Source organism: Panthera onca, chromosome D4 (assembly GCF_046562875.1).
Source record: "Panthera onca isolate mPanOnc1 chromosome D4, mPanOnc1 haplotype 2, whole genome shotgun sequence".
NCBI lineage: Eukaryota > Metazoa > Chordata > Mammalia > Carnivora > Felidae > Panthera > Panthera onca.
In genome coordinates, this window is record NC_138351.1 from 48267965 (window position 1) to 48295772 (window position 27808).

Sequence of the window (27808 nt, forward strand, 5' to 3'; positions counted from 1 at the left end):
GGAAGGCATGGAAACCAAGCATCATTTATCCAGATCATCCAAATCTGGTTTTCAAATCATTCTGAATTTAGAATGTGCATATTGATAAACCCAAAACCAAGAATCATTTTCTTTAAAAATAAAAATTATAAAGCTCTACATTTAAATTCCAAGTATAAAAGCAACCCAGCGTGATTAGAACTGAACACAATGACAAAGCTAAGGCTCTCCCAAAAAATCCTTCAAGACAAATAAATCCTGTCTTTCAAGGCTAAAAAACTTCTGGTAACTGGATATAAAGAATAACGTCAAAGCACTTGTCCCCAGCTATCTATACAAGCTACCTGTGGTCCCAAGGCTATTAGGGATTTTGGAACCATTAATCCAAGCCTTAGTCCTAACAGGGAAGAGAATGATTCTAGAATTTCATTACAGAGGAAGTCATGCGAACAGTTATATGGCCTAAGACCTCCATGCATGTACTGAAAACTCTGGGTCAATACCACACTTCAGTCCATGCATTCTATACACTGTGTGTGCGAATGCCTTTTGTTTTGCATCCTCCTTTTTAACCTAACATACATGCCACAGAAGATCCCTTCTTCACAAGAGACAGAAAAATCACTTGTAAACTGCTCCCGGCATAAGGAGAACAGTTATAAACAGGCTCCTTAGAACCACAGTCAAGTGGTCTATAGCACAGAGCTGAAGCACTCCACAGGCCTCTGAATGGGACCGAGGCCCATCAAGAGCCACACGGGGATCAGAACAGGAAGAGGAAAACAGGAAGAGTCCTTTTAGTAACAAAATGCTGGTGGGAAACACAGTAAACTCCAATTTATCCCAAACTGTGCGTAATTCAAAGCAGCAGCCATTCCCTTGCCACCTACATTGCTTTTAATAGCACACTTTAATTAAAAATTTAATTGCATATTTTAATTAAAAATACACAATCTTCTGGACCCATTTAATTCAAAGGTCACTTTACTTAGTCTTTTCTATTTCAAATTACTACCAATGTGCAGAATATCAAATTACCCCCTCAGGTTTAAAGGTAAAGGTAATAGACCTCCATAATTCTTGATTATAAAACCTGGTACATTAATTTTATCCAACCAGTATTAAGTGAGACCCTTCTCAACATGGAACTGTGGAAAGTAAAATTCTGCATTAAAATAAGTCATCCTACACATTTCTCACCAACATTTAGAATTCATTTGTTCAACAATTATAGAAAGTCTACTTTTTGCTAGTCCCCAGGGACAAAAAGTTCCTCTTTATAAAACCTACATCCTGCTAGGAGACAAAAGAACAAGCTCTACAGTGTATTAGAAGAAAATAAGGGCTAAGGAGAAAAAAAGGAGAGAGGAGAGTGTGGGGAAGAGGGTCAGGGACGCTATGTAAATAGAATGGTCTCAGAGTGGGCCTCACCCTGAAGGTAACATCTGATCCAAGACCCAAAGGAAGTAATTCATAGTCTAACAGGAAAGCTGTGTAAATAGACCAGTTTGAGTGTAAGTTCTACCATAGGGGTATCGCATCCTGCCAGTTCTACCAGCTAAATCTGCCCCTCCTTCCCCCTCCTCTGATTAACACAGGTCCTTGTGTACTATTCTAACCCAGATTACTGCTACAATACTATAAGCAACCACCCTTTCCCTACATTCCTGTCAATTCCCAAACCAGTTGTCCTCCACCATGATGCTGTCCAGATAATCTTTTTTTTTTTTTTTTTTTAAGTTTACTTATTTTGAGAGAGAGCAAGCAAGCAGAGGAGGGACAGAGAAAGGGAGAGAGAGAGAATCCCAAGCAGGCTCTGCACTGTTAATGCAGAGCCTGACGCAGGGCTCGAACCCATGAACCATGAGATCATGGCCTGAGCCAAAGTCAGGAGTTGGACCCTTAACCAACTGAACCACCCACGCGCCCCCAGATGGATCTTCCTCAAAGACAAATCCAATTATGCTCTGGCTTCCAAGGTCATCATCGGCTTCTTGCGAACTTCTACTACTTCACACATACCCTAAAATGGACATTCAGTTCCCTGCGCACATCTCTAACTGGCCAACTCCCACATATCCTTTGAGACTTTCTCTAAGACCCTTTCCCTGACACAACTTGCCCCACTCCCAATACACTGTTCAATCCTCCTCAGTCCTTCCACAGCCCTTATATTATATACCCTTATCTTAGCACACATGGGTAGTGAGTCAATTTGGATTCCTCCCCACCCGAACCCCCACTGAACTGTTGAGCAAGGGCAAGCCACACATAGTTCCTGACACAGAAAAACCTAGCACAGATTATTAATTACATATTCACTGAACAAATGAACGAGCTAATGAACAAAGAAACAGCTGTGTGCCTTTCACGAACTTAGGTTTAGAGGAGAGATGCCCTGCTGCCCATGTCCCTACATTGTTCCAGATGGATTACAGAACAAAGGTGCTCAAATGTTACAGTGTTCTGTCCTTACAAGGGAGCGATGCGAGATATTTTTTTAAATAGTTCAAATAAGATTTCTCATGAAAAATTTCTACAAATACCTTTTAAATGAAATCTCAGTTTTAAAAAATAATGTCACCTACAGTAATTTGATAGATTTACATAAATCTGTTTCACAAATCTGTAAGTATGAATTATGGGATGTCAGCATATAATTTTGTTGAAAGTGCTTTTTCACTAATATAATTAAGTCTGCCGAGACTATTCATGTACAAGTCAAATAAAATGCAGAGTGAATTCTGTAAAAACCTGGTAGTTGAATCAACAATAAAAGGTGACTACACTGATTGATTTGTATCTATTATTTCATTTAGAGCAGTAGCAATGTTTTATGAAATAAAAAAGGACAAAAGCAGCATGAATCTTTTCTAAACCTCACAGTTAGCAGAAACAGGTCACTATGGTCCTCTCTGACAAGCAAGACTATTTACAATCTAAGGTTAAATAATGCAATAGTTTAAAAAAAAAAAAAAAAAAAAGCAAATTTTAAAGATTCATTCTCCAAACACAGCCCCTATATAAAACTTCACCCTTTAATTTAAAAAAAAAAAAAAAAAAAAAAAAAGCAAATAATTTGAATTAGGAAAACAAGTTAATTCCGGGAGAGGGAGGAGGTGCAGGGGCGGGGAGGGCGGGGAAGGATTTTTTTTTTTTTTTTTTTTTTTTAAAGACCCACCTACCCCTCCCTCCCCCAAACACACAATCAAGTTGCCAATGTGTTGTGTTTCTTCAGATGGACTTTCTGTTCTTGGGCATTGGTTATGTGTGTCTGTTCAGACAGGCTGTGCACTGCGACTCTGGCACCAAAGCAAGCAGCACCAGACTTTACAAAGGAGCTTTCTTAATATCTCAGATCTGATATGTAACAAAACCATGAGGACACCACACACATCAGGGTAAAGGTTTGAGAGGATCTTAGGAGAACGGAGGGATGCAACCCTTTCTAGTCACGTTTTTGCTCCAAATTTTAATTCCTGACTTGGCCCGAGTCTCCTCAGATACAGCATGCCAGATGCAGCAAGACCTTTCATTTAAACACTCAACTAACTCAGGTCAAATTAAACAGGTCCTCCTCACTGCCCTCTAATGAGGAAGATCAAATTGTGAGGCAGAGGACTAGTGAGATCCTATTACTACAGAACACACGCCAGCCTCCCTGAAAGCTCAGAGCATTTTTACCAGCTTCCCAAAGGACATTACCAGGGATTAGCACAAGGAAGGAGAATTCAACCTAGAAAGCTCACATAATACAGAAAACAGATGGCTCATTCGGAGACTTATCTTCCACCCAAATGCTAATAAAGCTGGCCTAAGACTAAAATGCCCCAATATTTTAAAATGGTTTTCTGGACTTCACAGATATGTTGAGATAATACAGAAGAGTTTAAATTGTAACTTTTCTGCTGAAATCCAAGTTGTAAATAGTGATCATTTGGTAAATATTACCTAAGCAGCCTAATTCTAGAGGGAGCTGTTAACATCCCTAGCACCAAGGCATCTTCCTTTCAAGTTACTTTTAATGGCCATATCTGTCCTCTGATTATGCAACTGGTAGAGCTCTATTTTCCTATGGTTCCAATCCCAGTAATTATGAATCTGCTGGCAATGCAGCGTGACCTTGCTTAAGTTGGTGAAACCGTGGATTCTTAATACATCACAATTTCAGACAACGTTAAGAACTCCCACACGATTCAGTCTTAGGCTATCGAGAACAGCAACAGCATATTAAATTCTTGAGTACTGCACATGGGTACTAAGATGTCTTTCGTCCAAGACCAGGAAAATTAAGGAAATGTGATCTTTATCCAAAGTGGGGAAAAGAAACTAATTGCTCTAGCATATACAACTTAGGATAAGATTTTACACTGGATGTTCCCCAACCAGAGACAGAGTGAGATATTGTAGCATCTCAACACCACAATTAAAACAAAAGCCAGTTCTCATCACTTACTGACAGCAATTAGTTGCTGTCAAAGAAAAATCAGCAGTCCTAGCGGCCCCTGGCCCCATGATGAGAACAAAAATGGAAGAAAAAAAAAAAAAAACAACCCTCTGAGCTAAGGCAAAAACTATTTTCAGTTTAAGATCTAGGTCTGCTGCCATATTCTCATTACTTTGTTAATTATAATTAACTCTGTACACATTTCTTGTAATTAATTTTGTACACACACAGAGGCCTGTGTTATTTGCTTTATCTTGTGCTTTCTTAAAAGGCAATGGCATTATCCAAGCAAATATCATCTGAGATGAGGGCAAAAGAACTACACATCACAAAATATTGCTGGGGCAAAGAGAGAAACCAGTTAACAACAGCAGTAGTAAAAAGGGCATCTGCTATTGCTTGCACTACCAGCTGGTGTCAATCTACACACGTGCATACACACATACACACACACTGGTAAGCAGTCCATCAAAAAGCAGTACAGCTTCTTAATCTGTTTGTCTCTCTGTGTAAGACATTATTTTTTATTCTGATATTGCAAGGAAAAAATTTAAAGGTCCTAAAGCACTACAATTAACTCAGTGCCCTTTCTGGAACTGTGTCAAAGAATCTTGCAAATCACTATGGTGAGCTCCTGTTTTGTCCGGAACAAGGGGAAACATCAGTCTACAAATTCCACCACGTCCTCCTGATTAAAAAAGAAATCTTATTAGAGAAATATTTTCTTCTTGAACACACAATAATTTGTAAAATAAATAAATAAATATAAATAATAAATAAAATAAAATCTCTCATCCACAGTTAAAGGTTCACCAACCCAACCCTTCCCATTCGAAAAGCTCAGTTAAGTCTATGGGAAAGTCTGCTCCTACTTCTCCATACTTGCTTTTATCTAAGCTTTCTAGAAGCAAATAGTACCACTGCCTAATTATAAACTGCCATCAACTTATTAGCCTTATACATATTCATATTTAATTCTCACAATAAAGCTCTGTACAGATACATCCGTACCAATTTTATGATTATAAATTTGGAGGCCCAGAGATGCATATTAACTTGCTCAAAGGCACACAGCTAGCTGGTTGTTCAAAGCCAGTATTGACCTTTCTAAAGTCGGTCTTTCCAGCATACACTTAACCGCCTTTGGCCAAGTTTGGGAATAATACTGAGGCAGAGTGCTTTGCATCCAAAGTTCACAAGTTTTCAACTAGGATATTCATAATCTCCAAATACACCTGCAATTTTTTTTTCTTGTTCTTTGTCATGTAATCGATTGACTAGAATTTCACCATTCTTTCTTAATCCATCAAGATTAAAAAGAAAAAAGAAAAAAGAAACCCTTAGAAAAAAAGAAAAAGAAAAAAAAAGGAATGGCATCCTGCAGGTGCACAAACCATTTAAATCCTCAAAACAAATCCATCATTACAAAACAGATTAGAGATATCCACATTATAAAAAGATTCATTTAAAACAGGACTTGATTTGCATACTCTTTTTCCAGAAACTCAGAAAGCAATTCTTATGGCTAAAGCCAAACATGTTTGCTACTGCCAAAATTGTCTCCCACACAAGACACTTCTCTCGTCAGCAGATTGCATTAAAATGCTTTTATACGCACAGTGTGGTTTCCTAGCTAAAGAAAAGCAGGTGGGATCAATGCCACATGCTCTCTGCCCTCTTAAGATCTTTGCTCAAAAATTTAAAGCAAGACAGTAAATAAGGGAGATGCAGGCACCTAGTGAACATGAACACCTAATGGTTAATCACGGAGTTTCAGGCTCAACAAGGACAAACTTGCAAAAGATATATTTAGTTGACTGAAACACAGAAGAAGCTAGGAGTTTCTTGACAGAGAAATTAAGGAAATAGGCATATGGAGAAGAGCTAATGTGTAGAGAACAGAGGAGATGGTTGATCCAATGGCACAATGACTGAACAGCACGTGGGGTATGTAGAGGTAAGGAAGCCGACTGAGAGCAGGCCTGCCCCACACGAACGTCAGTAGTGGTCATACTGCAGCACCCACCAAGCAAGGAGGGACAATGAAGAAAGAGGAGAGAGAAACTGAGAAATGTAGGGAGGTTAACTCTGGGAGCCTGAAACAATCAGGACATACAGATCTAGGATCAAGACCACCGAGGAAGAAGTTTTTGACAGTCCAGAAAAGGGACGTGACCCAAATCCCTTTCAGTCAAATCCCCAGAGATCTCTAAAAAAACAAAAGTTACAGGATAAAAACCCACAACCTCTTTCAAAAGGTCCTAAAACTGCCCCAGTCTGAATCAGCTAACCTCTCATCTATTCCTTATTTTCCTATTCCACAAACCTTTTGCTCATGCTACCATTTTCTGAGCCTCTGCACCTCTACTCCTACCGTAGAGGGCAAAGCATGATCAACCCTTGAGGTGACTGGGTGGCTCAGTCGGTTAAGTGGCCAACTTCAGCTCAGGTCATATCTCACAGTTCATGAGTTCGAGCCCCACATCAGGCCCTGCTGCCATCAGCGCAGAGTCTTCTTCATTTCAGATCCTCTGCCCCCCTTTCTCTCTGCCTCTCCCCTGCTTTTGTGCACTCTCTCTCAAAAATAAATAAATATTATGAAGGAGGATGAGGAGGAGGAGGAGGAGCATGATTAACCCATTCCAAGTCTCCTATCCTGAAAATTGAACTTTTGGACAAATTACTCTCTTCTTTCAGTGGGCATTCCATAATAAGGGCCAGAAATGGAATCAAAGGCAACTCCTCCTACCCAACAGCTCAGTACTTCTATGGCATAACTTCTCACCTTCATAAGAGTAACAAGAGACCAGGAACCTCCTGAACCTTAATACTCAGCGCTTAACACAGACTACCAACCCAACAGCCTCTCCAATATATTCGTTCACTATGCACCTAATAGATACAGAAAACCCCACCCACCAGAGAGCAAAACCAAACATGACTACCCAGGCAACTCTTAATAATTTTCTAAGACCTCTTTTACACAGCTGTAAAATATATATACCTGAATTCCACTCCCCCCAGTTTAGCTGCTCTTATGAGTGGACAGAAAGTGTTACTAATTACCATAAATGAACACAAAAGTGTTAAACCTTATTTTGAAATTTTGTGCAGCTATCACAAGGTTATACATGACTTCTGAATGCATACACGCACATACCTAAGTCCTACACGTATAAACGGTAAAACAGAAAAAAAGAGAAAGGGGATAAGGCTAGATCATTTAGAAGGGGACCCTGGATAGCATCACATCAATGGGGGGGGGGGGGGGGGAGAGTTTCAAATAAAGTAAAAACACGGATCATTTCACCTTATCTATATCATTGATCAAGTATCCACAATATATGTAACAAGGCTTTCACTCAGGGGCAACTCTCCACTTTACTTCATTTTATTTCAAAAACAAGGACCATAATTAAATTAGAGATATTTTTAGCAAAGACAAAGGAAGTAAAATTCCAAAGGACATCCATTGTCCCCAACTGACACAAAGATTTAGGTATAAATAACATGTGATTTTCTTTCTCTTTGTACAGCACATTTTGTTTAGTTTATATTTAATAAAGGCAGGTTTTCAAGAAGATATGAGGAACATGTTTTTGTTTTTCCCTCTCCCTCTCAATTTAAAATAGTCACATAAAAGCACTAATTTTTATACTTAGGAACCCCCAAACAGACCAATTGTGTTTGGTCAGGTTCAGATATAAATGCTGACTATAAAGAAAACTTATTTAAATACTGCAGACACAGCTTCAAGGACCTCAAGAAAGCCCTCTCTGAAGCAGGAAGGAGAAAAGAATCCCAATACAACATAATCTGTAGAGGAAGCCAGCAGTACGATGTCAAAGTTTAAAGGCTACAGATCAGATGGGAACGATGGCTACAAATTAAGTCAATGAGGTACCAGACAAAAATATCCATTTTGTTTTTGCTAAGGGACAGCTACGAAACAGCAACCCACTCTGAGACTGTAGGGCAATTTGCCTGCCAATTAACAGATGGCTTCTAAAAAGAAATACAAATGGTCTGGCTCCCATGATTGCCACATTCATATCACACATAGCATCTCTGACAAAATAACCTAGTTTAAAAGTTGAAAAGAGGAACTATTGTAATCCTCCAAATTTAAAAGTCACATGAACACTTTACACGGCAAATGCTTAAAAGATTTTGTTTAGACAATGCCTCATTAGCACACAAAAGTGATGTGGTACTGTCCACATCAGCATCACAGTAAATGCACCACAATACTGACCTGGAGAAGCACAGAGGCTTCTTTCTCACCACTGACTAGAAAGTGCATTGAAAATGAAATATCCAAGTCATATACTCCACAACTTAATATATCTGACCATTGCTGCTAACTCTGGATACAATTTCCCCAAGAAACAGGAAAAATCTAAACATGAAAATAATCTTCTTAGCTCACTGTCGTTTTATTGTCTCAAGTACCCATGAACCTGTAAGCAGGATGGTGGGGAAAAGAATTTTAGGGTACTTGGCTGGCCCGGTCGAAGGGCACGTGACTCTTGATCTCAGGGTCATGAGTTCAAGTCCCACGTTGAGCGCAGAGATTACTAAAAAAAAATTAAAGAAATAAAAAGCACCTAAACTAATTCATTTTAAGGACTTTTAAAATGATGCTTTCTTTCATCTGCTATTACAGAAGTTACTTGAATACATATCTGAAGTTTGTTCACATATCGGAGGCTCATTCTTGGGGAAAATGCTGTGTTTTTATGGCACCAGATTAAATATTAAGCACCATCTGATGTGGGAAGCAACTTCTACAGACAGAACTTATAGGCTATTTGGGTCACATCATACAGCAATTCTGTAAACACATTTCAAGAGAAGGGCAAAGACAAGTGGCAAAAGTTTTCTCATTCAGAAAAATTCATCTTTTTGCCAGAAAGTGTCTCCTAAAGAAAAAGGGGGCTAGGAGCGTAAGGCCTCCCTGCTAACTAAACCCTAAGATGTAGATGTGTTAAATGATACCTCATCCATGAATAAAGCTGGGCTAAAGGGACTCTAATGTTCACCCCCTGTGATTCTACCATCCACCTTGCCCTTGTCAAGTTAAGTTACACAAATATATTCATACCAGAACATTCCAGTCAGTCATGTTAAAGAGCCTCCTACACTGTAAAGTGCTATACAAAACGCCAGGTATTCAATTATAAGTACACCACTCAAATGAAGATTTCACTAAACACTAGTCTTTCAGCTCATTCCAATATTCAATAGCCTTTAGTGTTAAGGAGTTTTCTTAGGTGGTTGCTGACAATTTCTTCCTTGCTATTTATAAAAAAAAGGAGGCGATTAAATAGTTATATATCATAAACTAATCTCCTTTATTTCAGTAAAACTTGAAAAATCTTATGCATTGTGCCAGATCACTTACTCAGTAGTCAAACCCTATTCCCAAACAAATCCATAAATTAAGGGCTTATACTAGTTGTCCTCATGAGCACCAACATTATTAAGGTATTCCACTTATATCTAGATTACCAATGTTACCATCCTCAAGCCAGAATATTTCCTAGCAAGAAAACACAGGGACACATGTGTGGTTCAGTCACTTAAGTGTCTGACTTCAGCTCAGGTCATGATCTTGCAGTTCACAAGTTCAAGTCCTGGGTCAGGCTCTGTGCTGACAGCTCAGAGCCTGAAGCACGTTTCAGATTCAGTGTCTCCCTCTCTCTGCCCCTCCCCCGCTCACATTCTGTCTCCCTTTCAAAACTAAATAAACATTAAAAAAAATACACACACACACACACACACACACACTGATACGAATCTCTTTAACCCAAAACCTTCTATACTGTATCTGGGTTCTTGATCTCTGCTCTTCTCTAAAAGAATTACATCTGAGACTAAAAGGAAGTAGAACTTATACAGTGTTTAATAAACTCTATCTTCTACACACAGTTGTAAGTTATAAAGGTGTAAAAACTACAGATACCTCTGAGATCAGCTGAGATTCAGATAAAGTTTGACTCTAAACAGCATTCTTCTGAAGAAAGAGAGAGGGACACATTTTCGTAAGCCTCCAGAATATGAAAGATTAAACATACTATTAAAAATTTCAATTATGCTATTCCATGCTACTTGCACATCTTCATTTTTAGCCCTTGCACTCTTAAAACATGGAAATTAACCCAGAATTTCTTTTCCTTCCCAGCAATTCTCAAGGCTTTTGATTGAATATCCAGAAACAAAAACTAAAGGTTAATCACAGTGATAACTACATTAGCTATCAAATCTTATCACATGATTGCCCTCCAATTTAAAATCTTACATTACAGTCAGACATAATGACTTCCCAGTCTTGCCTCTTGCCCCAAGACCTTGGATTCCATTATTCCTCACAGAGCTAACCTGTCCCTTTGCTTCCATTCTGTCATTTTCATCTATGTTAAAACAGGTAAAGCAAAATTCCAAAGGAAACACAAAGTGACCAGGAGCTACATGAGACTATTACCGTCCCCAAAGCAACTGTTTTCTCTGAATGTAGAATCTACAGGCTAATGAAGGTGTAATTCAAAGGCTTTCCATATCATTTCCTAAAACCTAATGATACCCTGGCCACGCCATCCCCCTCCCGAACTCCATGCCATGTTTCCACTTAAAGCTACTTGAACAGATATCCCATTGTAATCCTTTAAGCTTACATAAATATCTTAACAGGTTGCAGGGTGAGAACATAAAACCACTGGATATTCTTTCAAACAATTACAGTTAACAATTCTGCATCAGTGACTAGTGAAAAAATAAAAGTAATATAAAAAAGAAAAAGATAAAAACAGTTATTTGATCTTTTCAAAAACTGAAGACTGCCCCCAAACCACTGATACTGATGATATGTCCCACAGACTCCCTGGGAGAACTGATTTAACACTCTATAACCAGCCTACTCAATACATTTTAAAGTAGATGAAAAGCAAACTATTAATTCTTTTCAGATGTATGAAAAAAGCTCTCAGGGACCAGTACCAGGGTTAGGAAAAAGGATTCAGAAAACAGTGCCTTGGAGGCCACTGTGTTATTGACCTGGTGGCTCCTTAAGACTGGATTTAAAGCATCAAAATGTGGGGAAATAAAATTGTTCCCTCAGGCTCCAGTGACCTTGAATACAATGAAATGACTCAGGTTTGCCGGTTTACATGCTGCTGTGCCTCCTTTAAACCTTACTTTAAAAGGAGAATTTGACTTTCTCAGGATAAAGCCCAAAGGTCAAACAGGTTGTGGAGAGTCAAGGACATCACCGCAACTAGTCTACAAAGTAAAAAAAAAAATAAATAAAGAGATCTATCACCTCAAATGCAAAAATGCAAATTTCTGTTGAGCTGGACAGGAGGTTGGGGGTGGATTACAGGACTTGTGAGCCATATACACTCCCCCTTCAAAACCAAAGCATTATGTAGAAAACAGAGTTCCAACAAAAAGTACAATGATGAGAAAAGAACTCATTAAGAGCTAAAAATAAACTCTAATTCACAATATGCATACGGATTTAACAAAAAAAGGAAAACACGATGTAAAATTGCATCTGCTAAGTTAACTGTGCCCTCGTGGAAATCGCCACCCCCCTTACACAAACTGAAATCTGTAAAGTCTGTGGCGACTGAATAAAAGCAAGGCTTTAAATGTTTTCAATGAATATTCCAACAAAGAGAAAACAAAGAGATAGCAATTTTTTGTCTTAAAGTCCTCTGATCTGCTAACACTATAGGAACACTGGGCTTCTTAACATTCAAACATACAGGTCTCTGCATTTCCCTACCTGAACGTCTTATTTTATGAAATCAGAGTATTTGGTAATAGTGTTTACAACTAATAGTAAAGGGGTACTAATTTTAGGGAAGAAGATGTCCATAAAAGTGAAAATAAGGCTCAGTTACTTTTTATCTAACCAGTACCTCATGACTCAATTTAACAACTTGCTGACCTTCCACGCCAGTAATAGACCACTGGGGAAGCTCAGCGAGAGTACCTTCATATTTTAAGTTAAGCTCATTCATTCTGAATAACACGCACACAATACCACACAGAGCAATAACTCCACACTCCATCACTCTAGTTCATGGAGATTGATGTAGTACCATGAATCATCTTTCTGGGCTCCCAAGTCTTGCCTTGAACTTCCTTTTCCCACTTTGTCCCACCCCTAGAAAATCAATTATCTTGTTCAAATCACCTAGAAAGTGAAGAACAAGACATTAGCTTTGGATTCTTCTTCCCATGTGATGTCTGAGAAATCATAAGACTTCTAAGGCAATAGATCTCTCTGAAGATTTTTTTCAAAAATTGTTTTACCTAAGGAAAAAGAGTCTGCAACTGTCATATAAGTGAATGTGTATTAACTGGTAAGAAGGAGACAAGAGAAAGAGCATGCCCGTATGCTACCCACTCTATAAGAAACTCAACTTGAGGCAAATGGCTCACATAAGGCTACATTATGTGGCTAGACTAGTAAGTGGCTAGACTAGGATATGGACTCAGTGTACCGTGGTCTTTCTAAACTAACACTCCTAAAATAGCCTCATTAGGCCAACTGCCTAGCTGGGGAGTAGCAGGCATTTTGTTTCAATGTTAATCCTGAGAACTTGATCCCAAGCTAAGCAAATAACAACCCTAGTGTACATAGGGGTTTGGTAAATCCTATTACCACTGCATTCAAGTCCATTTCACAAGGAAAGATACAAAGGAAGGCAATGAACACAGTTCAAATTGAATACTTCCATCTTGCATCCCCACGTGCCCCACCCCCCTTGTGAAGGAGGTATACAGCATAAGAATCTTTGCTCTTATTTGGAACAATGTAGAATGATTGCCCCTCAATGAACTAAATATGATATACAACATAAGGTTGAGTAGTTGGATCACAAAAAGATCGTTTTAACTGAGATCTGTTTCTTCACAATACTTGGAAGAGCTGCCAATGCTGCTTTACAGCTTTAAAGCTCCTCAGAATACAGTTGATGACAGAAACCATCACCAATAAAAGGACATTCAAGGGTGTCAAAATATTGACACTGTAAAACTTTAAAAAGCGAAACCACGTTTTAAGGAGTAAAACATGCTAACTAAAGCCACTGCATCAAATCAAACGACACTCACAAGTAAAATGCCAGGAAATATTTTTTAAAGCTGACCTTTTTAGTTGAAAAGGCAAGCGATGAGGGTTTCCACAGCTCTCAAAATTCAGTAGTAGCAATGCACTCCACTGAGTCAATTAACTTAGAACAAGCTCAGAAGAAGTTGGCGAATTGTAAAGCACAGTTTTAGTTTCAATGACCAACTATTCTGTTCAGGAAACATTTAAAAAGAAATGTTCCAACAGGTGCAAAATAAAAATGCTTTGCTCTATTCATAATTTAGAAAGTTAAAAAAAGGCTATTACAAAGGTAGTGCAATAGATAAGATGATAGTGAAGTAAGAACCATCAAAAGAAACAGGTTTATTTTGTAGTATATCATAAAGGGAGTCAATTTCACACCGGAGGATAGACAGGATTTTAACATTGTATGGATTACAAAAGGAAGAAGAAATCCTGTATCAGAATTTAAAAACAGCTCTTCTCCCATTGCCTTCGCCATTTTCTTTCTCATCTATATTATCTGTCCATCATTAGGACAGCCACTAAATAATAAATTGAAAGTGATTTCTACTCTATGCTACCAATCCCAATGCAGAAGTAAACAAAAACAAACAAAAAGTGTGAAAAGATTTGCAACAGCAAATAGCACACAAGCATGCACACTTCGCTGAATTTGAAGGGGAGAACTCTTTTTATTTAAAAAAAAAATTTTTTTTTTAATGTTTTCTTTATTTTTGAGACAGAGAGAGACAGAGCATGAGCAGGGGAGGGGCAGAGAGAGAGGGAGACACAGAATCCGAAGCAGGCTCCAGGCTCTGAGCTGTCAGCACAGAGCCCAACACGGGGCTCAAACTCAGGAACTGTGAGATCATGACCTGAGCCGAAGTCAGAGGCTTAACCGACTGAGCCACCCAGGCGCCCCCAAGGGGAGAACTCTTTACAGAAGAACTTCAACCACATTATCTATTAATTTGAATGCATTAACAATGTTTGTGTTTTGTATCAAATTAATAAAGGAATCAAGTCAAAGGCACTAAACACGTGCTCTTAATCTACTGACTAGACAAATATCATGATTCTAGAAGCCCCAATGAGGATATGGGTCAAGAAGGCATGGAATCGAAACTCCTAAGCCTCATTTGCACAACAGATTCAACCTCATTCTCCCAGTAAATATTCTTAAAAAGCTTTTGAAAAATGTGTAATCAGCTCTAGGGAGTTGCAATACTTTTCTTCATTTTCTTCTAATGGAATAAAACAAAGTGACATAAATATCAACATCAAGAAAATCAGAGAAACTGAAATCTCAATGACTGAGAAGTTAATCAGCAATGATTTTGTTTCAAACTCTTCTATATCCTCACAACAGTTATCTTTTCTTCCCAACAACTAGCCATTTCAGGTTGCACTACCATGGGACATCCCAAGAGCCTTTTCTGTTTAGGTTTGTTAACCAAGAGTTAATTTACTGTATGATAAGAGGGTCCTAGACGGTATCACCCCAAATACACTAGTTTTGCCTAAGGAGTATTCCAAACAGAAGACAATTAAGAACCAACAGACACAGAAAAGAGTTCTCTACCCTATTCTTTTCTGCCTAAAAAGCAAATCACAAATATCCCTTGGGCAGAGGTCCCCCTCCTCTGTGCCAGAAAGAGCAGAGAAACTTTCACCACCAGAGACGGAGAGTTGGCACCAAAATGAACAAACAAACCTTGCTAAAATATAAAATGGCTCAATACCTTCTGTTAGTTTCCCCCTTGTAAATTCCTGGTCACTTCCTCACAATTTATCATGCCTCAGAACCCAAACCCCCTTTCCTTTGTTAAAATGGTATATAAGCCTTGAGTCTAACCACTTATTTTTCTTTTTTTGTGAATTCCAGTGCACATATAATGCTAATAAAAATTGTGTGCCTCTTCTGTTAAATCTCTCCCCCTCCCTGTTTCATTGAGATATAACTGACATAAAACACTGTATAATCTATCCTTTGTTAGGTTCAATCCCTGGGGGCCTGTGAATGTAACTAAGAGAACTAAGAAAAAGTTTCTCTTCCCTGATAATGGTAAAGAACCATATTTAATTTCCTAAATTTGATAAATTTTTAATTTCATCATCCTGAAATTCATCATCTACATTAATCAATGCTGACACAGAAATATGTTCTATAAAACACCTCCAGTTCAAGGTTTGAGTGGAAAAAAATGAACATAGAAGAATTTTAAAGTCTTTCCCCCAAAACTTTAAAAAAGCTTCTATGGTAATAACATCAAATTTTTAAATGACTGATTAGCCATGACCATTGGAAAAGACAAAGGTGCAATTAAAAAATTAGGTTTAAATATATATTGATAAATATACATAAAGTTTCTTCAGCACCACCAAAAACAACAACAAAATCACTTTATACAAATTTAGTCACTAAAATCTAAGAATAGCTATATTCAAACGTATTGCATTCCATAGTTAATACTTTAGGGACCACCAAAGCATCTACCTTGTAGAGCCAAGTTGTCTTGTTTTGTGAAGACCTGAGCACACAACAGCCTTTCTGCTAAATCTCTAATTAAACAGTACCCAGAGTCTGCAAAGTGAGGTGTTTATTAAGCTACCACCAGCCAGCCACCCACTCTGCCCTCTTCAACTATTTGTCTGAAAGAATCAGAATTCTTAATCTCTTGATACTACTGACACTGAACAACTAACCTTAGGATTGTAACTGACACACACAACCACCTTTTCAAATTAATGTTCAGCAAAACAGCCTGAGGCTCACTCATTCTGATTGACTTCATCACAGTAGTAAGTGCTATTAAATTTGAAGGCATGCATTAGAAAAATAAAATACCATTTATCTGTTTCAATTCTGAGAAGCTAAGATTGTATTTGTTTATGGGGAAAAAAAAAAAAAAAAGGAGGGGAGGGGCTCCTAGGTAGCTCAGTCGGTTAAGCATTGGACTCGATTTCAGCTCATGTCACGATCTCACAGTTCTTGAGTTTGAGCCCCGCTTCCAGGGGATTCTCCCCTGGATTTCTCTGCCTCTCCCCTGCTCGTACTCTCTCAAAATAAATAAATTAAAAAAATAAAATAAGGGGCGCCTGGGTGGCTCAGTTGGTTAAGCGTCCGACTTCAGCTCAGGTCATGATCTCATGGTCCATGAGTTCGAGCTCCGTGTGGGGCTCTGTGCTGACAGCTCAGAGCCTGGAGCCTGCTTCAGATTCTGTGTCTCCCTCTCTCTCTGCCCCTCCCCCATTCATGCTCTGTCTCTCGCTGTCTCAAAAATAAATAAACATTAAAAGAAAAAAATTTTTAAATAAAATAAATAAAATAAAAACTGTCAGTTATTTGATAAACAACAAACAAATAAAAAGAGAAGGGAAGAATACAATGGCATTACAATGAAATTTGAAAAGCACATTATTTTGATAACAAAAACCACAATCAAAACTAACTTCAACGTTCTCAGGAAGCAACAGACATAACTCAAATCTGGCTAAGAACCTTCGTGTTAAAAAAAAGATTTTACCACACAGGCCCTAAGGCAAAACAAGGTGGGAGGAGTCTGTGTTTCCACAGATGGCACTGCCTATTGAGAGGTAATCAATAGTGGCAAAGTCCCTCTTGGGTCACCTATAGTTTGTATATGTTTCTTTGGGCCTTTTTTTTTTTTTTTAATGTCTATTTATTTATTTATTTGAGGGAGAGAGAGAGCACGTACGCATGAGAGAGAGAGAGAGAGAGAGAGAGAGAGAGAGAGAGAGAGAGAGAGAGGAGGAGGGAGGAGTGGGAGAGGGACAGCGAGAGAAGGAGACATAGAATCTGAAGCAGGCTCCAAGAACCGTGAGATCATGATCTGAGCCAAAGTGGGATGCTTAACTGACTGTGCCACCCAGGTGCCCCCCTTCAGCTCTTTGTTTTTCCTTTTTGAACGAAAGATTCTAGTTCACAGCTGATGGGGTCGCCACAGGACCCACCTCAAACAATTCCTAGAATAAGAGTGAAGCCATCACACCAAGACAAAAAGGAGTACCACTCATGACCTGAGGTCTTCAACTAACTTCCCTTGCTCTTCTATTAGAAGAAAGGAAAAGTAACAATGACAGAACAAGCTCTCTTGGAATTCTGAAAAATAATTACACATGTACACACACCCTTTCAGGGACAGGTCAGGTGTTCAGTAAAGACACAGCCTAGTGACTTTGACATCTCTAGTACTGAATACTAGGAGTTAACGCATCAGAAACCAATGCTGGGGAGGGGGCAGCGCCTGAAACTTAGTTTACCACAGAATTAGGCACTGTGGTTGTAACAACTCTCCCATCTCTAGCCAGAGTTCAGATAAACCTGGTTAATTCTGGTTCTATCTCCCTGAAAAATGTTCAGGAAAAGAAGTGAGTAACTCCCAGGTAAATGGAACATTCTAGGCCCTACACCTCAAAGATTCTGATTCAGTAGGTCTGGGCATGGTCCAGGAAGCTGCGTTTCTAGTAGTCATCCCAACGGATTCCAATGCAAGTACTCTACTGACTACTTTAAAAGGGTGATTCCCAAAAGTGCTTGCTTGCCCGTCAAAATCACCTGGGGAGATTTCTGACAACAGATTCCCAAGGTCTCCAGAATCTCTATTTTTAAACACTCCCTCACAGGAGGATGTGCAGCCAGATTTAGGAATCACTGGGCTATAATATCCAAATACAAAACTACAGATTACGAAGTTTCTAGAGAAGCATGGACGTTCTTCATTTTATGTATCCCTCAGTCCTTTACTCTCAAAAATCTCTCCTTCCCCTTCTGAAGATGACACATACACCAGAAGATGCCCCTTGGTGAATTTATACAAGTTAGGGGTCTCACTATAAATTCATCAGTTAGTCCTGAAGTTCATTTTTCATGAGTTCTGGCCTCCAACAAAAGGCGAGGAGGAAATATCCCAGGAAAAAACAGAAAACCAGAATTCTGGTCCCTACTCTACTGCTTAATAGCCATGTGGTTTTGGACTAATTAGTCATTTAAACAAACCTGGGCTTCAGCTCACCTGTTATGTGAGGGAGCTGCCTAAGGTCACCTCAAGGACTTTTCTGATTCTAACATTCTATTACTGATTCCTTGCATCCTAAAATCTATTTCACTCCTCTAGAATGCAGCATCAGCAGGTGTCAAGGACTCTGAAGCGCATAAACTCAAAAGAGATGGACCGACATCAGCTAAACTGTACAAGCAGCAGTGGCTTCTCATGACGAATGCCTAGAGACAGGAAATGGGATGAAGCATAAAGCTGGGCACAAAACCAAAGAAAGGGTCTGAAAAACAACATAATAAATAGAATGTAGGCCAAAAAGAAGATTACTATATTTACTACTGAAGAGGTTTCTCAATGTATTGCTCTAATCCTCATCCTATCAAAATAGTGACATTAATTTGCCAACACCAAAACAATCTAAAAATTATACACTCTTTTTTAGGACTTAGGAAAGAGACACACACTTTCCTACTAGACTTTTTTTTTTTTTTTACCTGAGATACAGTTTCCTAAATTTGGCATTATTTAAATAAGGGAAGATTTAAGAAAAATGACAAAGAGCAACTTAGATGTTTTTCCCAAAGAGTTATCTCATAGTTTTCTTACAACCCAAACGATTAATGCCGGCCTCTTACAAAAACAGAATACAAAGAGCTGGCCTGGCAGCTCCCGGGGAGGTAGGATAAATTGGATAATTAGACCCAGGAACTCAAATTTAACCCTAAAAATGTGTACTGAGAAACTACAAAAATTGGCTAATGCTGAACACCACAGGGCAGAGTCCAAATCCTCACACATTCTTTCAATCTTTCTAGATGTATTAATAGTAGCTTCTTAGAAATATAGGCCCACTTTGTAAAGTACAACCATTCAAAATCCAGTTTTAGAAACCTACCATTTACTGGACTATTTTGTTCTATACAAATATTTACTAAGACACTCAGAATTAAAAACAACGTATCTGAGGTAATCTATGCTTGCAGCTAAATGAGTCAGACCCTTCCAAACACTGTTTTAACCCATACTAAGAAGATGTCAGTGGGCTAAGTCAAAACACGGCCACTAGAAGAGTTCCTTTGTGTTCTTACTTGCCTACTCAACTTTTTAATCCATTATACAGCTCATTACCATAGATGTTCATATTTGAAACCTGCACATATTTTACTGTTACCAACAGGTTACAGAGAAGTTTCAGATTGTCTGATAATTAAATGAAAGCTTTTATACGCTCAATGTAAATCTAGTATTAAGCAGATATCCCCTAAAACAAGTTCTGTGGTCAAATAAGGCCAGAAAACTAGTTTCTTTACTGCAGGATCTTAATATGTGGTTTGTAATATGCTGATGATCTGCAGTTTGGCTCTTAAATAGGAAACTATCAAGGGAAGCATTTCTCAAACTTGTCTGTCAATGGAACATTCGTTTTAAAGAACAAGTACGGCTGTGTCTCATGAAATGAAGTTTAGAAAACATCTTTTGACCCTCATGCTCACTATGGATTTTCCTGGGTACTCCATTTGCTTACCAGAGGTTTTAAACAGAAATTTTACCATGGTGGAAAACTTAATTGGCCCCATCTTACTGAAAAGACAGGAGGGTGTTGGTGAGGGGTCAAGGAAATGGACAGCAAATACTAATGCACTTTGCCAGTATCTACCCATGTACTTCAGATCACCACGCACTACGGCTCTACCACCACTATTTATCACACTAAAGACAGGAAGGCAAAGGGTATAAAAACACACAATTCCAATTTATCCACCTGCACCATAAAACAGTTCTCGTAAAGGACTTCAGAAAGAATAACACAATTCAAGACTGACCAGAGATGAGAGATAAAAATCTTTGAGATGTTTTCTGTAGTAGATGCCTAATACAAACGACGTAGGATTTGTTTCATACTTTCATATACTCTCAGTATCATAACAAAAAATGCAACTTTTATATACCTAGTTCATGGGTTTTTTGTTGTTGTTTTGTTTTTTAACGGTAGGGATGGCTACTAAGCAATCAAACCAGAAATCACATCCTTGATGTCATGGCCTTTATGCCATTTAACACATAGTCATTTATGTCAAAGAGGTTGCAAAACTCACATATAAAGATACTGTTTTGCTAAAAAAGGTAGTAATAAAGGCCAAGAGCATGACTTTAGTCATGTAACTGACTAAAGTTCAGACTCCCGGTCCAACTCTTCACACTGCCTGTAGGTATTCTTTACCCATTTCAAATATTTAGTTTTATAGTAGGAGTTACAAGCCATGTAAAGCAATTTCATATACACCATCACCCAATTTTAACATGAGCATGAGAAAGTTAGCCTTTGTATACTTCACACATTTTCCATGTTTGAAAACAACTCCTGCCGGAAGCATTAACTCTTGTATCCCAAGAACATGTTCCTCATTTAGGTTTTGGCTTCTTCTAAGAATTTAGTTGAATCTTACAAAATTCTAAGGATATTTTCCACTACCTAATATTCAAAATGTAGTATCAAAGGCCAAATTACCCATCCTTTCGTTTTTATCTTTAGGATAAAAGAAACACTCTTACACCACCTTTTCCTTTACTTATCAAGGAACAAAACATTAGATCCTACTGCACTCAAATTATATCAGTACAAATATTTATACATTGACAATGTGAACACTACCATCTACTCTGTCATATATATTATAAGCAGGACTATACAGACTTAAGGGAAAAGACATTTTAAGAGGTTTCTTCCTTCTTCCAAACAGAGTATTCTTCTTAGAACTCATTGTTAAAATGCTAAATCATATAAGCTCAGGAACTAAAACTAAAGGTCAACATGACACTTTCTGTCCCATACACACATTCTTAAAACAGTTTTCAAAGATGTTATTATACAGTTCAGGGTATATGAAAGTCTAGTTATAACATATACTGCCCATAAAAAATATTTTATGCTTTAAAAGGAAAACTCTAAAACCAAAGTTTCATGCTGCTGATGTAGTCAGTAACAGAGTATCTAGACGTGTAGAACTGCATCACTGAATGACCTACTAGAAGAAAACCCATTATTTTCTCACACCTTGAAACATAATCCTTTAAAGGTGAGTAACCTATACAAAATTGCATACCTGTTATTTTGTCTCTTACAAGTTTACAGGACTCTATCTCACCGATGCTCCCAAAGAGACTCTTTAGTTCCTCCTGTGTCATGTTCTGAGGAAGGTAGTTGACTATTAAGTTGGTCTTGCTGTCCTCTGTGTTCCCAGAGTCAACCGGTGAGGAGCAGTTGTTGTTTATGGTGGTTGGACCATTGGCTGTGTTATTGCAAGTTGGCCCATTAGACAGTTGTGTTTCCATGGCAGCAATTACCTGCTAAAAACAGAGAAAATAAGAAATGTCAGAATTCATATTTCATAAACTATTAGAGATTCCAACCAAGAATGTAAATATGTGTCACTAAATGCAAGTCGTTCTGCTGAAATTACAACAAAGCTTCAACAAAAAGTGCAACGCCTACACTAATTTCTACTTCATATATTAAGCTAGTCAATTTAAGTTCACAATTATACTTTCACATACATATTCCATACATGCACATAAAAGCACAATTTAAATGTTAAACATTCTCTAGAACCACATTCTGGGTCTACTCATATACCCTTACTCACCTGCAATGTCCACATACTCGAGAAAATTTAGTACCAAAGGGCATGGAATTAAACCCTGACTATATAATACATACTACAAGACAGAAGTGTTTAACATGCTATCAGAAAAACAAACCAAAAAATGGTCTTCCTAACTTTGAAGAGATTTTCAAGTTAGCCTAAGAGTTTCAATATTCTAAAACTGACAGACATCCATTAACTTAAAATCAAGGAGTAAGAGTATTTTAAAAAAATATAAATTTGTCAACATGTACTGTTTTGGTTACATATTGAAAATGTTTTTGATTGACAATATCTTATACCTCTTCTCTTGGTAAGAACTAAGAAAAATATCTGATGTTAAGTGTTAGGGCATGAAAAGGATTTGTAGGATAACTTGGAAAAGAAGCTCGGCATACTTAGTGTACCTTGTAGAATCTAACAAGCCATTCTTGTCAACCTTGGCAGCTAAAGATCACCAACAAGGCAACTGATCTACAGCATCAAAATAAAATCCCCAAACAATGCAGTATGGCATTCTGCCTCGACTGTGACTTTAAAAGGGAAAAAAACCAAAAACCTATCCAGTCCACCAAAACAACAATATAAAGATTTCAACTTTTGCAAACAGACCAGCCCAAGGAATTTTCATTTGAGCACATAAGCCTGTTGAAATGCAGGTAATAAAGTATCTATAAACTCCAAATACCGGATAAGTAGCAGATTTGGGGGAAATGGCCTCAAACTGTTCAGGCTACTCTAAAAATCTACTCATTAATAAGAAAATCTGGATCTAGTTTCCTAAAAATCAATGCTATGCTCTTTAAGCAAAAGAGTCACAAACCACGGCCCCAAATTTTCTAAAACCATCTTCCAATAGCTATCTACTTTGGACAGCCAAGATTGGGGGAAATCCAAAAATCAAAGCATCACTAAAAGAATTATCCTTTATATTTCATCCAATGCATCTCTCATCTCCACAAAGAACAACTTCTCAAAACTGACAATTCTGAATTGATGGAATGCTAGTTTTAGGGAACTTCTTTACATATAAAAGGCAAAGAATTTAAGGCAAAATTTTTTAAAAAGCAAAGTAGAGGGAAAGAGTGTTACAAGAGAAAAAAGTTTTTTTGTTTTTTTGTTTTTTTTTTTTCTTAAAAAGCATATTGTCTAAGAAAAATAAAAGGGCGCAACAGTGGATAAGCATACAGGAAGAAATCTCTACTGCCAAGAGATGTTTATAAAAGAAGGCAGCATAGGACAGATTGAGATTGGTCAACTGACCAGATTAAGACTGGTCAGACTGGACAAGAATCAGTGCTATCATGATAAAAAATCGGAGACAAAATCCAGGCCACCTATGAAATATCAAACAAACTAACTCTCTATGACTTCATTTCCTTTTCAAAGAAATGGGTTTTTCTACAAGTTGCATGCTACCTCTCTTGGTTAAGTGTTCTCAGGGAATACTTAAAGGAGTAAGGGAAAATAAATCTTTGGAAATCTGTAAGAAAAAAAAAATCTGAAAAAAAGATATGCATTTTATTATAATTAACAAATTTATCTGAAACTGAGAAAGGAGTTTCCAAATTTCTTAACAAAGCATAACTGTTCCAGTCTGCAGAATATTAGCTGTGGGTCACTTTCCACAGCACAACTCTTGTGGAATTTACCTTTGCCCAGCATTTATGAAGACAAAAGAGTCTCAAGATTAGAGTGGCCAAAGCCAATTAAAACAAATCATTATTCAAAAGTTAGGGTATGTGTAGAAACTATGTGAACCCCAAATATGAGATTTGGACTTAACTCATTGGGATGGCATTTGAAATATAAAGTGTTCATTGACTGAAATTAGCAGGATTTAGCAAGGACAACAAACACTCCTCACTTAATTGCACATTTATTTCCATGTTCAGGTGGCAAGAATGAGCTCCTAAGCCAACATTCAAGTGAACAGCTGCAGTAGGCTGTGTGTGCTGAAAATTACAGCATCTCTCAGCTATAGGACCATCTGCTCAGAATAAAATGATACTAATGTGCTATATTTTACAAATAATGCATATTCCATTGATAGGCTCAACACAACTGTTCACAGAATGCAAACTCTTTCAACAGTTACTGGGCAAATAATTTTCAGCCAGATTTACAATTTCAACAATTTTTTTTGAGCATCAGGAATTGTAAATAACTTCAAAATTTAGTAACCAAAAAAATACATAGTAAACAGAATGTAAAGAATTACGGTAACTTAGTATTCAGACCATACCAAAACTTTTTTGTTTTGTTTTTTTTTTTAAAAAAGCTTGTCACTCTTTTCTTTGAGTCTGCACTAAATCCTAATTTTGATTATAAAAAGTTACATACAAAAGCATGGTTCTGATGCTACATATACCACTGTGGTTAAAATTGCAATGTGCTTTAAATCCTAATGATGGCCATACCGCAATAGGTTAAATGTAAGAATAATTAGTATGCCAAATGAAAAGTTCAAGTGTTTGGTATGGCCTCAGCACTCCTGCAACATGCTAAAAAAAGTAGCCTACAGAATTTAAGAAAAATCCCACAGACCCCAGTCCAAGGCTCTGCTGCCCACGAACCACTTCTAAGCAGAGAAGCCACATCACACAGTCTGACTGCCATGTTAGTTTGGAGTTGCCGTCTGCAATATGGACACAAAAAGTACCGTATGTTAGATGAGCAAGATAATGCAACAAATCAGTTTGTACAAAATTTACAGTGATTGTATTGATATTCCCAGCACGTCCATGCAGTGTGGCTTAATTGAATTTGAGGCAATTCCAATCTAATCTTTCCAAATTCATTTTAACATGTAGTTTTCTTGCACAAATTAAGCATTTTTAATTAAGAGGCTGATTTTCAAACAGCATTAACTAGTTACCTTGACATCTATCCTCAAGAACTACCTTAAACCACATCTCAAAAAAAAATTTTAGATAAAATGAAGCAAAACACTGCATGCTGTCCTGTCTTTTAAGGATGTGGGAGAAGGAAGGAAATGTGAATGAAATTTATAGTGAGAAAAGGCTGTCATGCAATTCGTAAGTGAATGCTTTGACTAAAAGTGCTTTTTCCCCAAAATATCAGAGAGGCATTAAAGGAAGCTATATTTGCCCACACTGTTACATTATACTATAAATGATCCTTAATCCTGGGACTCAAAATTAAAAGTGAATTGAAACCCTGTGAGGTTATTCTGCCACTATAGTCCAACTGATCTCTAACAGTTTCACTGAGAATTGTTCACATATACTAAAAGGCAGTAAACCAGCATCTTTCAATTGAAATAATTGGACCAATAAATAGGATTGTTTGGAGTAATGCTTATACAGGATGTCAGCTTTGTCCCTGAACGAAATCAAGTGAATATTTTTTAATATGTAAATTGTAAACGCAGCACGATTTGAAATTAGTGCTGCTATGAGGCCTCCAATAGTTAATGAGCCATTTACCACTTATTACAACTTGCCCAAATACTAAACAGAACCACAATATTGGCACAAAAGCCAAAGTTTACATTTTAGCCATATATGCAGATCCTTTAAATGGTCAACAGAATATTCAGAAAAACTCAAGTCTCTGAAAATATACAATGAGTAACAAGGAGGGCCAAAAACATATTTTACTTGGGTATCTATGATTATAAAAATTTCATCCATAGAGTTAAACCTGGCTGTAAAGTGATTTACTCTTGATGCGAGTGATGACATTAATTAACATGTAACAATGGATTCCATTTTCTGGCATCTACGAAAACAGTTTAACATGCACTTTACAGGATGCCATGAAAATGTTTTACACTTCTTCCCTTCTCCCACTGTTACCAGGGAATTCAGTTGGATTCTATGTTTTTTATTTAAAAGAAAAAAAACCTACTTATAGTTGAACTAATCTGTGAAAAAATAAAGTGCTTTTTATACCCATGAAATATTTTGACAAGAACCTAATTGTAGTTAGCCCACATGGTAGAAGTAGGACCACACCCAAAAGGTTCAACCAGGCTTAAATTTATGTCCTGAATACCCTTGGGGATTAATATCTCAACACTCTTCACTACATAAAACCATAGATTCACATTTAATGGCCTCAGTCCCTTCTATTCCATAGGAGGCGACGTTAATAAGCTAAGCTATTGACACCCCTCTTTCTGAAAGCCCCAGGGATGTGAACAATCACTTTATTGCACCAACTAGCTAGGAAGGCTGTGTATGGAAAATGATTCTACTGCACTTTTACATTTCAAGCACCCCAGACAGTTTCTCTGCTTGAGGCAGACACATACCTTTATGGGAAGTTATAAATAAGTTGCTCACATGGCCCTTACCTTTATGCTGGCCAACAATTCAGTTACTAAAAATGTAAAGCTACTTCCCCTTCACTTAAGGACAGGCGATTCTGCTCTACTCAATCTACCACAGACAACCGGCCTGCACTATTTATAGATTCTATTGGCTCTGAAACCCTTTGGAAAGGGGGGGGGGGGGGGGGGGAGCCACATTCCAGTATCACAAAACCATTCATTTTAAAGCTTAAAAAATACTGTTTCAATATATGTTCACATCTTAATTTAGACATCAATTGTGCCAGTTAAGACTGCTTTTTCTCCTGTTATTCTCCATGTAATAATTTATGAAAAGGCACCTTAGCAAAGATCAATCTAGAATATTCTAAACTTTTCCCTGGGCTCCAAGAGATAGAGGAGGTGTTAGTTTGGTGGAAGCATGATTTTACTGGGGGGTGGGGTGGGGGGGCGGGAGGGGGCAAAGAAGGACAACCTCTGTCTTTGCATTCACTGTTATTTCCAAAACTCCATAAAGACTTTAATTGATTTTTTCCCCCCTTTTTACTTAAATTGCCTTGTGTGTACTTTCATTTCTAAAGTTTCTTACACTAATGGATTTTAGGAAACCAATATTATCGCTCCATTTCTCCTATCTGGGAACAACAGTTTTCTGGTCACGTGAGAGAAAAGAAAAACTCCCTATTTTCCAAACTTCCTAATACAAAGTTCTGAAAACTAAGGTTCATCAGTTTCTTTCCTATTTTCAACCTCTTGCAGACAGCCACCAAACAAGATAGACTTAATCAAAAACATCCTAAATATATTTTGAGAATTCTTCATTAAGTACAATGTCTGCAAAGGAAAAAAAGGGTTTCTAAGACCTAGATCCCAACTGATTTGGGGACCAGACCTCAGGTTAAAGTCATAGCAGGACCACTGAAAGACCACTGCACATCCCCTGGTGAGGCCTGTCCAACTGCCTAGACTCCTCCACTGTCATGGATTTCTGTCCACCTCTGGGCCCTCATGTTTCATCTGAACCACTGAATTACAACCTTCCCAAAGGTCCCTCATGAGGCTAATCCACACTAACACTACTACTTCCTAATGGATTTTCCTAAACCCTCAATAGCTCCCTGCTGTCTATCAAAGTAAGTACAAACTACTTGTGGTATAAACAGTATAAGCATCTGGGACCTTCTACAACTGCTTTTACCAGCCAATGTATTCAAGCACCTAAGTATCTGAACCACTCCTTGTCCCTCAAACAGTCGCAGTACATGCAAAGCCATACATTCTCTGGCTTTGCTCATGCAACTCAATCTGTCTAAAAGG

General features: G+C 37.8%; 1 protein-coding gene across 11 annotated transcripts in view; it reads right to left on the reverse strand.

Moving 5' to 3' along the window:
- Window positions 1-27808, reverse strand: part of ELAVL2 (ELAV like RNA binding protein 2) — a 200782-nt gene that overhangs the window by 43397 nt on the left and 129577 nt on the right. For 5 of the 11 annotated variants that reach the window (XM_060609658.1, XM_060609655.3, XM_078436751.1 and 2 more), the window contains exons 2-3: window positions 24742-24832; window positions 21655-21898 (exon numbers count right to left, since the gene is read on the reverse strand). In XM_060609658.1, coding sequence (XP_060465641.1) covers window positions 21655-21898; window positions 24742-24813 — 316 coding nt within the window. In that variant the 5' untranslated portion in view covers window positions 24814-24832. The remainder of the gene's footprint in view (window positions 1-21654; window positions 21899-24741; window positions 24833-27808) is intronic. The other 6 variants (XM_060609663.3, XM_060609667.3, XM_060609664.2 and 3 more) reach the window with 2 other exon arrangements.